At 44.4% G+C, this 12,386-nt stretch overlaps 1 protein-coding gene across 1 annotated transcript in view; it reads right to left on the reverse strand.

Moving 5' to 3' along the window:
• The window catches only part of OXCT1 (3-oxoacid CoA-transferase 1), a 135,502-nt gene extending 133,381 nt beyond the window's left edge, over positions 1 to 2,121 (reverse strand). The window contains exon 1 of the mRNA XM_054583977.1: positions 1,798 to 2,121. Coding sequence (XP_054439952.1) covers positions 1,798 to 2,106 — 309 coding nt within the window. The 5' untranslated portion in view covers positions 2,107 to 2,121. The remainder of the gene's footprint in view (positions 1 to 1,797) is intronic.
• Between the last annotated feature and the right edge of the window lie 10,265 nt (positions 2,122 to 12,386).

A 12,386-nucleotide genomic window follows, 5' to 3' on the forward strand; every position in this document is an offset into this window, starting at 1 on the left:
GGACTCTGAAAGCGCAGTCCCTAGACCAGCAGCCTGGGGACTTTATTAATGCAAACCAGGGGGCCCCACTCAGGAGCAACTAAACCAGAAGCTCTGGGAGTGGACTTTTTGATAAAGCCTCCAGGAACTCTGATGCACGCTCAAGTCCTGCCTACCATAAAAAACCCTATCTCGTTTTACCTGCTGCTTGTATTAGCAGGAAAATTCTCAAGGCTGCTACTTCAGTTCGTTCACAGGGTACCATCATGGATGGAGTAAACACGTCTTGAGTTTCCAGTCTATGCAGGGTAGTGTGCAATGTGGAGAAACATGCAGAATAAAGTATACAATCGTGTCTTTGCCAAAATGAAAGTTCCATCTGGTTTGCAACAGGATGTACACATAGGAAGTTAAACAAACACACAACTGTTACAATTTAACTGAAGAGGGAAGTAAAGATTTCACTAAGTGCCTAGCGCTGGAGGAACCCTGGAATGTGCCATATGATGAGCACACCTGAATGTGAGACTTTGAATGTGACAGAAACCTTCGATGACACGCAGCGAAACCCCTAATTTGTGGCTTAATGATACCCCTGACGGTGAGAAAATGAGGAAATCACACTTAGGTAACTGCCACAAAAGAGAATGATACTGACCTTGGCTTAAGGGTATGTCCACGTGGTGGTTTGCATTAGTGGCAGCAGCCGAAGCCACCTGTCGGTCAAGTTACCTTTTAAAAATGCTTTACATAGCCAAAGCTATCTGCAATGATCAAAATGCTTCCTAAGAAGCTCTTAGGAGTAAAATGTTCCAGATCGAAATCATCCCCTGGCACGTACCTAAGGGCCCCCCTCTTCCATCACTGTTCTCAGATCATTGGATTCGGGAAAGGGAGAAGAGCCATGGGGCGGGCCAGGAGTTCTTAGTTCCTAAGCACCCTGTGCAAGGCACGCTTTCAAGATCAGAACTATTATTCAAGGCGCTTTTAAGTAAAAACATCACTTTTCGTTTCCCTTCCTAGACTAGAAAGAGGCTTCCATGGTGAAAAGGTAGCGGAGGTAAGCCACCCTCCCAGGCCCAGCGCCCGGGTCAAGTTCTCGCCTCCGAGAACTCCGGAGAGAAACGCCACCTGAGTGGGGGCTTCTAGGCGGGGACAGAGGTTGCAGCAAAACCCCGCAACAACCGACAATCTCAGCGAGGGGGCGTCGGGCCACCACGAGGTCTTGAAGAGTAGGCGGTAACGGAGGAACCAGGACTACAAAGGGCTTTGGAGACGGAAATCCTCGATCAGGACCTCTTCGGGGAATCGGAAGAAGGGACGCTCGGCAGGGAAGACGCCCAGGCCGGAGCGCCAATCCGGGTTCCCCTTCCCACCGCGCGGGCGGCACAGCCAAATATGGGAGGAAGGAGGGCTTGGCAGTGGGCCCCCGCGGCGCGCAGCCACCGCCCCCGTGGCGGGGAAGTCGCGCCAAGCCTTGGCCAGGCCGGTCCTGAGCTCTGTACCCCGAGATCCCCAGAACCTGGCACAGACCTACCCGCTGCTGCCGGCACCCTTCCCCGCCGCGCTCCACGCCCACCGCCCCGGAGATGAGCGCCCGGCGCCCTCTCGTCCCTTCCCAGCCTCTCTCGCGCTTGTTGGTTGCGTGTCACCGCTTCAGCGAGCGGATGCAGAAGCGAGCCTCCGCAGTGATCCAAAAAGAGCAGCGAGGCGAGGAGAGCGCAACGGCGCCAGGATGCCACTCCCGGACCGGAGAGGGCGGGCGGCCGCAGAGAAGCAAACGCGGCAGCACTCAGGTCGTCCTCGCGCACGCTTTACCTTGGACCGGGGGTCCCGGAGGCCGCGCGCGGAGGCGCAGAGCCGTGGCCAGGAGCGGAGCATGCTCAGAGATGCCAAGTTGAGGCCCGGCGGCGGGAGCCGGCGGCTGCAGCGGGCGAGAGCGTCCAGGAGGGTGCCGGGCGGCCGCCGCGTCCCTGGGAAGAGAGAGAAGGTGCGCGGGGGGCGGGCTGGAGGCACGGCCGCGCGTCTGTGACGTCCTTGGGTCCTCCCGTGCTGCGCGCCCGGGCCCCTGCGGCTGGGAGGGGCCCGGCTCGGTCTCTTTCCGGGTAGCTTTGTTGGCAAGCACATGCCACCCTAGCCCCTGGGTCAACGATCTCGCTTGGAGGGGGCACGGTGTCAGCTTTCCCCAAGGTCAGGGTTAAGTCTTGGCCTGGCGTTCGGACGGCGCAGGACTGCCTCTTGTTGCTTTTCCGAGTCAGTGCCTGGCACATCTGCGGACCCCCTACTTTTTCTTTCCCTGCCTGGACAGCGGTGGCCTTTTTTTCCATTTCTCAGGCACCTCTCCTCACAGGTGGCCCTGGTTTGTGTAGTAAGTTTCTTCTGCGACTCTACCAAGAGCCATCTGTCGTGAGGTGTGAGCAGGCAGGCCTGTCGAGACTGTCCCGAGACAAGAGGGGCACGATTCGGACTCGGGCCCTGATCCTGGCACCCCGCCTTCCCCTTCTTCCCCATCATCTAAGTTTGCATTTCTCCGGATCTTGGATGCTGGGGTCCCGGAAGCCCCGGGGATTACTCAGCAGATGCGAACAGAGCGGTGTGGATTCGTTTGACCTTAGTTTTGTAACTTTCCTAAGCCGAATCGGCATTGCTTCTCATACTCAGGACTGTCATTAAGGTATATACATAAAGTAACTCATGCCAACTTCCTGGCCTCGTTATAAATACTCATATATAAGAGTTAGGCATTATTCTAAATTTATTCAGGTGGCAGTGGCGGGCTGGCATGGCACACAATCTTTTGAAGCCTTATCTCGACCAACTCCTTAGTAAAGGAGCCAAGTCTGACTTCTTAGAGTGGAAGGACCAAGCGGAAACTCAAGAAGCATTTTGTTTAAGGACTGACCAGGCTCTGGGAATATGGCTGTTAGTTTTGAACCAAAGCAAAACAAGATAATTACCTGAAACCTTGGCTTCCTTAGCGAGCAAACTAAGGCCAACGACCAATCCCGGTCTAGTTTAAAGTGTCCATAAAAACACTTTCCCTTTCATGGTATTCTCTTAACTCTGAACTCTTCCTCCCCTCCTCCCCAAATGAATATAATATATATATTCTTCACCCAAGGATATGTTTACTGATTTTAGAGCGAGAGGAAAGGAGAGAGAGAAACATCAATGTAAGAGAAATATCCATCTGTTGCCTCTTGTACTCACCCTGGCTGGGGACTTGAACCCACAGCCTTTTGGTGGACAGGAAGATGCTCCAACCAACTGAGCCACCCCTGCCAGAGCTAAAAATATCATATTTAAAGGAACAGAATACCAAGTGAGACTATCCAATTACATAAGAAGAAATTAACTTAGTAATGTCCTGTATTTTCAACACATTTGAAGAAGTTGGATACAGGGGAAATTCAGGTATGAGAACTGAAGTCCCATTAGTAGTCCTAATACAGCACATAGCAGCTGTTGTGTGGCTTGCAGAATGCGAAAAAGCCAACGCTCACTGCTGGGCCTGCCCTTCCACATCTGCCCTTCCAGAGGGCACACGAAATGGAAAACAGCATTGGCAACTCAGTCCGGCAAGTGGTCATATGATTCACTCTTCTTGGCCGCTCTTACTCTGTTGCTCCTACCTATGTGACTCTAATCAAAAAAGAAAATCAGCCTCTCTAAGGCCAAAACATACTGTACTATTTTTTTTCTTTAGTCCTCACCAGAGGATATGTTCATTAATTTTAAAGAGAGAGGATAGGAGAGAGAAAGAAATATCCGTGTGAGAGAAATATTGATCATGCTTGCCCAGGGATCGAACATGCTTGCCCAGGGATCGAACCAGCACCTGTGTTTGTGGCCTGACCAGGAATCAAACCCGCAACCTTTTGATGTACGGGGCAACATTCTGATGATGCTCTGACCAACAGCCACCCAGCCAGGGCTATACTATACCATTTTTTGGTATAGTATACCATTTTTTGAATTTATGGCTTCATTTTGTACTTTTTAAGTAAAATATGAATATCTTCAACTTGAAAAAATTACAGAAAAGTTCTTCTATACAGATTTCCCTTTTGGTTCCACAAAGCCATCTCAGTTTTAACCTGTAAAAACCTTTTCAAAAATATATGAATTTTCCTGAACTAGTAAGAATAGTTCCTCCTTGCTTTGAAGGGTAATTAGTGGCAAGTACATCATATTCTGGAAACTTTTCTTTGTGTAACCTTGCGGACCTTAACTTCCGCATTTTAAAAAATTGGGAGAATTGGATTGAGTTCAAAGCTTTTAAACAAAAAGGTCTGATTCCAGACAGTTAATGAGGAAAGTTTATTTTGTATTATTTTATATATAACATGTATTACATTATGTATGAAATATATTTATAGTGTATGTAAATATACAAATTATATATTTATATACATATACTATATATATCTCTTTCAATCAAGTGAATATAGACAATATGTCAGAATTGGTAAGATTGTATAACTCATCATTCTCTACTTGTGGGATTTTTTTTATTTAAATTCTTCTAAAATGTGATGAATTAGCATCATCTCTCATTATTGAAAAATAGGACATGCAAAAAAACAAACAAACAGGACATGCTGCCTTCACAGTCTGTGGAGTATTCCTGAAGGCTAATGTTGAGGGAGCTTGAAGACTTGTTTTTCAAATGTCATTTGACTGGTTTAACTACCAATAGTTTTTAACTAGATCATTTGTGTCAATGAAGCATGAAGGCTTCACTTCATACAATGGTCCTTTAAAATATGGAAGAGAAAGTTTTTCAGACAAATCGTTCTTCTTTAGTGGATTTGAGAGACATAGATTTGAAATTTTACATGAATTTGTATATTTTGTTATTGTTTTATAATACAAATCATCACCCCCTAATTTACCTATTTTTAATCTTATTTTCATAGATTATTTGAAGCAGTGCTTTGCATTAAGTAAAGTTTTCTTAATATTTGCTCAGTGGATTAAAAAAATGAATTTCACTATAGTTTTCTTAGGAAAAAAAAGTGAAATAAATGCATGAGATAGTTATAGAAGCCTCAACTCCTGGAATGAAAACAAAAATTGTGTTACGGTTCTAAACATACCGTAGTGATTTTGTATGCATTCCAGTCTGATTATGTTACTTCTGCCTAAAATGTCTCCATAGTTTTCCCCACTGCCTGACATCTTTTGTGTATATGGCAAAAACCATGAAGTCATGTGCAGTAATGGATGAACCTATCCTGTGAAAAGAGTGTCACTTAAGTGCTAGGCGATTGCTTGCTAAAGATAGATACCTTGTCAACTGAATGTCAGTTTTGCACGTAACAAGTTGTGCTGCCGAGAACTTCAAAGACCAGACCCCTGCGCTGAGGCGGGTCCCTGGGACAACCCAGCCCCTTCCCGAGTTCCTGACTGGGAAAAAATCAGGAGAGTCAGAAGAATGTACTGTTTGTTCTGGCCAGCACCTGGCGGCAGGCCCCTGCCTTCGGTTTCTCAGAGCTTTCGCTTACAATGACGAATCCTTCCTCCCTCCCTTTGGGATGTTTGTGTATCTTCTACTATTCGGGGCTGTTTTGCACAAGACCCCAAAGCTATTCCCTGGAAATGTGATTTACCAGAAAGGAGGGGCCCCTGTCTCTCAGTTTCAGTGGAAGAGTAAAACCTAACTTAGTCCACGGTCGGCCAGCAACCCTTTCGACACGACCCTTTGTACTGTCGCTGCCCTGACCGCGCCCACTCATTCCTACTCGCTCACTCTTCCCCAGAACACCCAGTCACCACTGTACAAGTTGGAAGGGAGCTTAGCTCTTTCCCCTACTGTCAGTAGCCACTGAATAAAAATCTGTTTTCAACATTTTAATGTCCATTTTTGTTTATCCTTGACAATGGCAATAAAGGAACAGGATACTCCATGTAATTTCAACGTCATTACAAGTTTAGCAAACTAAATATAATTTCTATAAATATGCTTAAGGCAGGAAATTTGTACTTAGGAATGTAAAAGGAATATGAAAAGTCAACACTTCTTAAATAATTATAAAGAAATAACAGCTAAATAAACAATGTAGAATTATTAGCATAAGATTATGTATTAGAGTTCAAATCTGAAATTTGTAGGTATAGGACTTGAACGGTGACAAAGATGGCCCTTTTATTTTTATTTTAAAATTTTTTTAAATTACTGTTGACATTCAATATTATTTTGTATTACTTTCAGGTATATAGCACAGTGGTTAAATAATCATATACTTGACAAAGTGTTCCCCTGGATATTTCTAGTACCCAGTGGGCACCATACATAGTTATTACAATACTGTTGACTGCATTTCCTATGCTGTACTTGAGGTCCCTGTTGACTGTTTTGTAACTACCAATCTGGACGTCTCAATCCTTTCATTCTTTTCACTCAGTCCCCCAAACCCCTCCCCTCTGGCAATGATCAGTCTGTCCTCTGTATGAATCTCTTCCTGTTTTGTACATTCTTTTATATTGTTCTTTAGATTTTACATATAAGTGAAATCGTGAAATTCATTTTTCTCTGACTTATTTCACTTCACGTAATAACCTCTAGGTCCATGCTATTGCAAATGGTAAGATTTCATTCTTTTCAATAGACAAGTAATAGTCCATTGTATATGTGCACCACAACTTTTTAATACGCTGGTCTATTTTTGGGTACTTGGATTACTTCCATAGCTTGGCTGTTGTAAATAATGCTGCAATGAACGTATGGGTGCACATATTCTTATGAATTAGTGTTTTGGGTCCCTTTGGTTACATGCCCAGAAGTGGAATCTCTGAGTCGTAAGGCAGTTTCATTTTTAATTTTTTGAGGAACCTCCATACTGTTTTCCACAGTGGCTGCACCAATTTGCATTTCCACCAGCAGTGCAAAAGGGTTCCCCTTTCTCCACATCCTTCCCAGCACTTGCTGTTTGTTGATTTATTGATGACAGCCATTCTGACAGATGTGAGGTGATATTTCATTGTGGTTTTAATATGCATTTCTCTGATGATTAGTGACGTTGAGCATCTTTTCATTTGTCTCTTGGCCATCTGTATGCCTTCTTCAGAGAAGTAAGATGATCTTTTTAATCAGTAGAAAACGATGACCTAGTCCCTAAATTTGTGTTACGACAATGTGTTGTAAATTCAGAAAAAATAATAGGTCTCTATGTCTTAGGGTGTATATAAAATACAACCCAGGGCAGAGCAACATTCATTACAGATTGGCTGGATTTTGTAGTGTGAAAATATAGGGAACCGAGAGTGCTCATTCAGGTAATCAATCCTGTGACCCAGGCTATAAAGCGGGAAAGAAAGTGGCCAGAAGGGAGACAAAGGATTGAGAGAAAATTTCTAGATCAAAGGTCTGTAATGGTTTGAGATCTTGAGAGAACTGCACAGGTTATATGAGATAGAGGATGAGTTTTGGAGTTTAAGACTTCTGAGGTCCACAGCCCTGTTCACCGGTCTACCAGGACATCCCTTGGGCTTCGTTAGGGTTACGGCGGGGTTCCGGTGAAGGTAAATGATGTAAACCAAGATTCGGTGTCTTCACTGAATGTGAGGGGAAACTGGAGGTAAGGAGGGAGGAAGAGAGCTATGGTTAGGGAGCTTAACTTCAAGCAGATGAACCAAGTATCAATAGTTAAGTGTCCACAGAAACAAACACATGGAAATTTTGAGGAGATGAAGTTATTTATTGACATCGGAATAAGGGTTTTAAGGTGCACAGTGAAAAAGGGGAGAAGAAAATGATTATAAGGAAGAAACTTGTTGTTAGGAATAAGCGTGAGAGATGAGGTCCAGAACAGTAAGGAGATGAAGGTATGAAAGTGAATTGGAGGTTGTGGGACTTCCTAGCCCTGAGCCCTGTGGGACCGTAGGGCTGAGAAATATGGTTGGAAGGGGCTGACCTCAAATGACTGAAGTTGCTTTGAGCCAGGGAAAGTGAATTGAGTTTGTCAGAGCCAATTAATTATTATAGCCAATTAAGTCAAAGGGAGGGAAACTTCTGGACTGAATACAAGAAATGAAACTATAGGTCTCCTGGCTGAAGGCTGAGAATTCGGTACTCTCTTCTAACGTAGCCTAAGACAACTCTCCAAACAAGATGATAGCAAGGAATCAAAGACGAAGCCACACCAAATTCATAGATCAGTTGAAAATCCTCATCAAAGCATTCAACCAAAAACCTTATCCAGGTTACACTATCAAGGAAAAGCCTGCTTTAGAAATCAACATTGGGGTCTAGAGTCCAGATTTGGTTTCAGAATCGAAGAGCTAGGCTCCCAGTCAAGAAAAGATCAGGATCTGAGGAGAACTTTGAAGCAAGCCAAGACTCTGCAGGGAAGCTTCAAAGTAGAGAAGAAATTGAAATTTATTAAATTCTTAGATATTGGCCCTGGCTGGAGTGGCTCAGTGGATTGAGCACCAGCCTGCAAATCAAAGGGTCACCGGTTCGATTCCCAGTCTGGGTTGAAGGCCATGTCCCAAGTAGGGGCACATGAGAAGCAACCACACGTTGACATTTCTCTCCCTGTCTTTCTCCTTCCCCTCTGCCTAAAAATAAATGAATGAATGAATGAATAAAATTAAATCTTTAAAAAATTCTTAGATACTGAATTTTATTGTCTATTAATTATTATTGATAAGTTGAGGAGAAAAACTAAAGCTGCTTAAATCTTGTGCCCAGCCAAAGTACATTAAAATCATCTTTAATCGCTAAAGTTAATGTAAACATTATACAATGGGGCAGGGAGAACGTTTACTTCAATAGATTAAGTATTTAGAAATTAAATGATGGGTTTTTCTTATCAGCATGCACAAAGTGATGTTCTTGGGCTTTAACGTGGTGCTAAATTAATGACCAACTGTGGCTGATTCTACCTTTTAAATATCTGTCTTATGCCTCCCTCCCTTCTCCACCCAAACTAACACCCTTGTTTAAGCTATTACTCCCTCTCTCTCTTTCTCCAGGATTACTGCAACAGCCTCCAACCTGGTCTTCCTCCCTCCAGACTTAAACCTCCCAGTCCTTCCTCCTTACCACGCCCTTCAGAAATCTACCCCTGTCCTTACCCTGCTGAAAACTATTCCGAGTCCCTCATTGTCTAAAGAAGACAGTTCACAGTCCTTATCATGGCTTCCCAGGGCTCCATAACGTGTCCCTGCCAACTCCAGTTTCACTTGTTGTTCAGTGCGACCAGTAGGCTCCCATCTAATCAAGTCCAAGGAAACCATCCAATCTAGTTTTTAAAAGAACCCTCCATTTTCTAAAAATTTCTAGATATCCATCTAAATTACATGCCTGTTCTGTGCCTCACAAATCCCTAGTCTAGAGTAATGCGTCTTAACGGTGGAGTGGCTGGTATTTCGGCGTGGCTCTTCCACTGCTGACGGCTGTTACGGTAGGAATGCTGTAAGATTATGTCAGTGCCTCAGTCTTTCAATTTGAGGGTAAGAATTTCTATGGATTAAGCTTTAGATGCTCAGTAGAAGGCATTTTTAAGGCAGCTTTATTGAAATACCATTCACATACCATGTAATTCGTTCATTTAAATTGTACATCTTACTAGTTTTCAGTATCTCCGCAGGTGTGCGCAACCATCACCGCAGTCAGTGTTAGAACACTTTTACCGCCTCAGAAAGAAACCTCGTGCCTTTAGCCGCCACCCTCAAGTCCCCCATTCACCCCAACCCTCAGCCACCATCAATCTCTTCCCTCTCTCTGTGGGTGTGCACGGCGTGAGCTTTTTAAAAAAATGGAATAATGTAATATGTGGTCTTTTGTGTCAGGCTTCTTTCACACAACATAATGTTTCAGGGTTTATTCATGTTCTCGCATGTGTCAGTACTTCATTTCTTTTTATGGCGGAGAAATATTCCATGGTGTGGTTACACTGTATTATGTTTATCTGTTGGTAAAAATTAGTAAGTGTAATGTAAATATAAATACATTTTTTTCATTTAAGTTACTGTGTCTTTCAGCTCCAGAATTTCTATTTGGCTTAAAAAAAAAATAGCTTCTTTCTTTTTGTTAAGATTCTTTACTTGGTGAGACATCATTCTTTTTATTCTGAGAGCATGTTTATTAGAGCCGGGGACAGTGAAACAAGGAAGGGCTTAGGACAGGAGAAGAAACAGGAGAGCCGGGGGGGGGGGGGGGCTCTGGTTTGACTTTCTAGAAAGGTTATGGGAAAGAAGGGAGCCCAGGTGGGGCTGCTGTGAACTCACAGGGCAGTCAGAGAAGGGGGCCTTGGAGACTGGATCAGAGGGTGCGCCTGGGACGAGCGGCTGCGGCCCATTGCATCTCTTCAAGTGATGCGTCAGGCAGGAGAGTGGGATAAAGTCGCACTTTCTTAAATTAAACGTTTTACTTTCAGGTGTTGATTCACATGTGGTAAGAAGGAATGCCAAGAGAGCCCGTCGTCCCCTGCCCCAGTTTCCCCAGTGAGGCATCGTACAAAGCTGTGGTCTGAGATCACACCCAGGAAACGGACACAGCTATAACCTGTGGACTTGTTCAGATTTCACCAATTTTACAGGTGCTGGTGGGGGGGCGGGGGGCGGTGCAGGCAGGGGGGTGCGCGCACACGGTCGTGTGTTTAGTTCTGTGGAAGTTTATTGCACAGGCCCTGTGTCCACCCCCACAGCCCGGATGTGGACCAGTTCCAGCGCATGCCCCTCTTCTACAGCCAGAGCCACAGCCCCCTCTCCGTGCCCCCATCCCTGACCTCCAGTAACCCCTTAGCCACTGCTCTGTTCTCCGGCTGTGATCGTGCCATTTCAAGAATGTTATATAAATGGAATCCTACCATATGTAACCTGTCGGGTTTGGTATTTTCCATTCACCACAATTCCCTCAGGGTTCATCTGTGCTGTCATGTGTGTTGAGTCCTTTCTTTTTATTGCTGAGTCCATGGTATGAACATAAGTAATAAAGTTTTAAAATGCTCTTGTGGGAAATAGGGGAAGGAATTGAGGAAGAATCACTAACTCAGCTGAGGGTGGGAGCCATTAATTTATATCAAATCCATCTTCTCTGCGGTATACTTTTTATAGAGCAGCACTCATGTTGCCTTCGTGTGTGATCGGAAAAGCCGACGATGGCTGAAGGTTGGGGTTTCGACCTGCAGTTAGTTACCATTTATTCCTTCTTATTTACTATTTACTATATGGTGGGAGATACACTGACACTCTACATAGATCATTTACTATAAGCCCCAACGCAGCCTAAGGGGTAGTTATCATCGTTGGTCACATGAAGAAAGTGAAGCCTGGGAATTTTCATTAATTGTCCCCCAGTCCTACAGTAAGTGTAAAAGGACAGAGATGGCATTTGAACCCAGGTGTCGCACAGTCTGGAGCCCCTGTTGGTCATCAGTGTGATGGAAAGCCGCCCCGGAGCCAGTGAGGCAGGGGCAGTTTGGGGAAGCGGAAGGGTGGGCACACAGTACCGGTGGTAGCGCCGGCGGGAGGCTTGAGATCTAGGAGCTGGAGTTCCTTAGGTCCTAGGGAGGTTCCAGGCTGTGCCCTGCCACTAGCTAGTGCTAACTTAAGCAAGGCGTGTAAGTTTTCTGAGCCTTGGGTTTTTGCCTGTAAAATGCGGGGAATACTGTATGTACCAACTTAAAGGAGTTGTTGAGAGGATTCAGAGGTAAGATGCAGAAATTCTCAGGGAAGTTAAAAGTGCTACACAAATATAACTTATTTGAATAGTAAAATAATTCATTTCTAATACCACGACCTCTCTTGCTATGTGAGCTGTAAATCATGTTCTATGAACCAAAATGTATTTTTGCCTTCCAAAATTTGAATTACAAAAAAAGTATAATAAATATGTTAACATGCAAACAGACACAAAGATATATTGTATGTATGCATAGATATATGTGTGAGAAATATTTTGGTAAGACCTAAGAAATGCAATAGAAATTGTCTCCATAATATCACAAGGGTTAAATTATAAAATGTGGTCAGATTTACTAGACAAGGGTATGTCAGACTTTTGGATAATTTTCTCGGCAGGACTCAAAGATGGAAAGTTCTCATCATCTGTATCCACATAGGAAAGTTGGTTAAAACTGGGAATAAAGGTAGAAGATTAATAAAGACCATGAAGACTGCGTGGGAGGGGCATGGGGAAGGGAAGCCGGGCGGGCAGGACTGCTGGGAACTGTTCTGGCGGCGTCATGTAGACTTCCCCGTGCCCCATGTGTGTGTTGGTTAAGTAACAGCCAAATGTTCTTTTAGGCAGTGAACTGAACCGCTCTCCATTGCAGACAGAGATGAGGGACAATGCAAGTACCTTCTGCAGAGGACGTTTGTGGTTTTGTTCCTGAACAACTCCTATCACCCTTTTCCTGGCGCTAGGACCCACAGTTTTTAAAATGCAACCTTCCTTT

This window comes from Pteronotus mesoamericanus, unplaced genomic scaffold, assembly GCF_021234165.1.
Source record: "Pteronotus mesoamericanus isolate MK-2021 breed Mesoamerican mustached bat unplaced genomic scaffold, CSHL_Meso_final contig_75, whole genome shotgun sequence".
Taxonomy (NCBI): domain Eukaryota; kingdom Metazoa; phylum Chordata; class Mammalia; order Chiroptera; family Mormoopidae; genus Pteronotus; species Pteronotus mesoamericanus.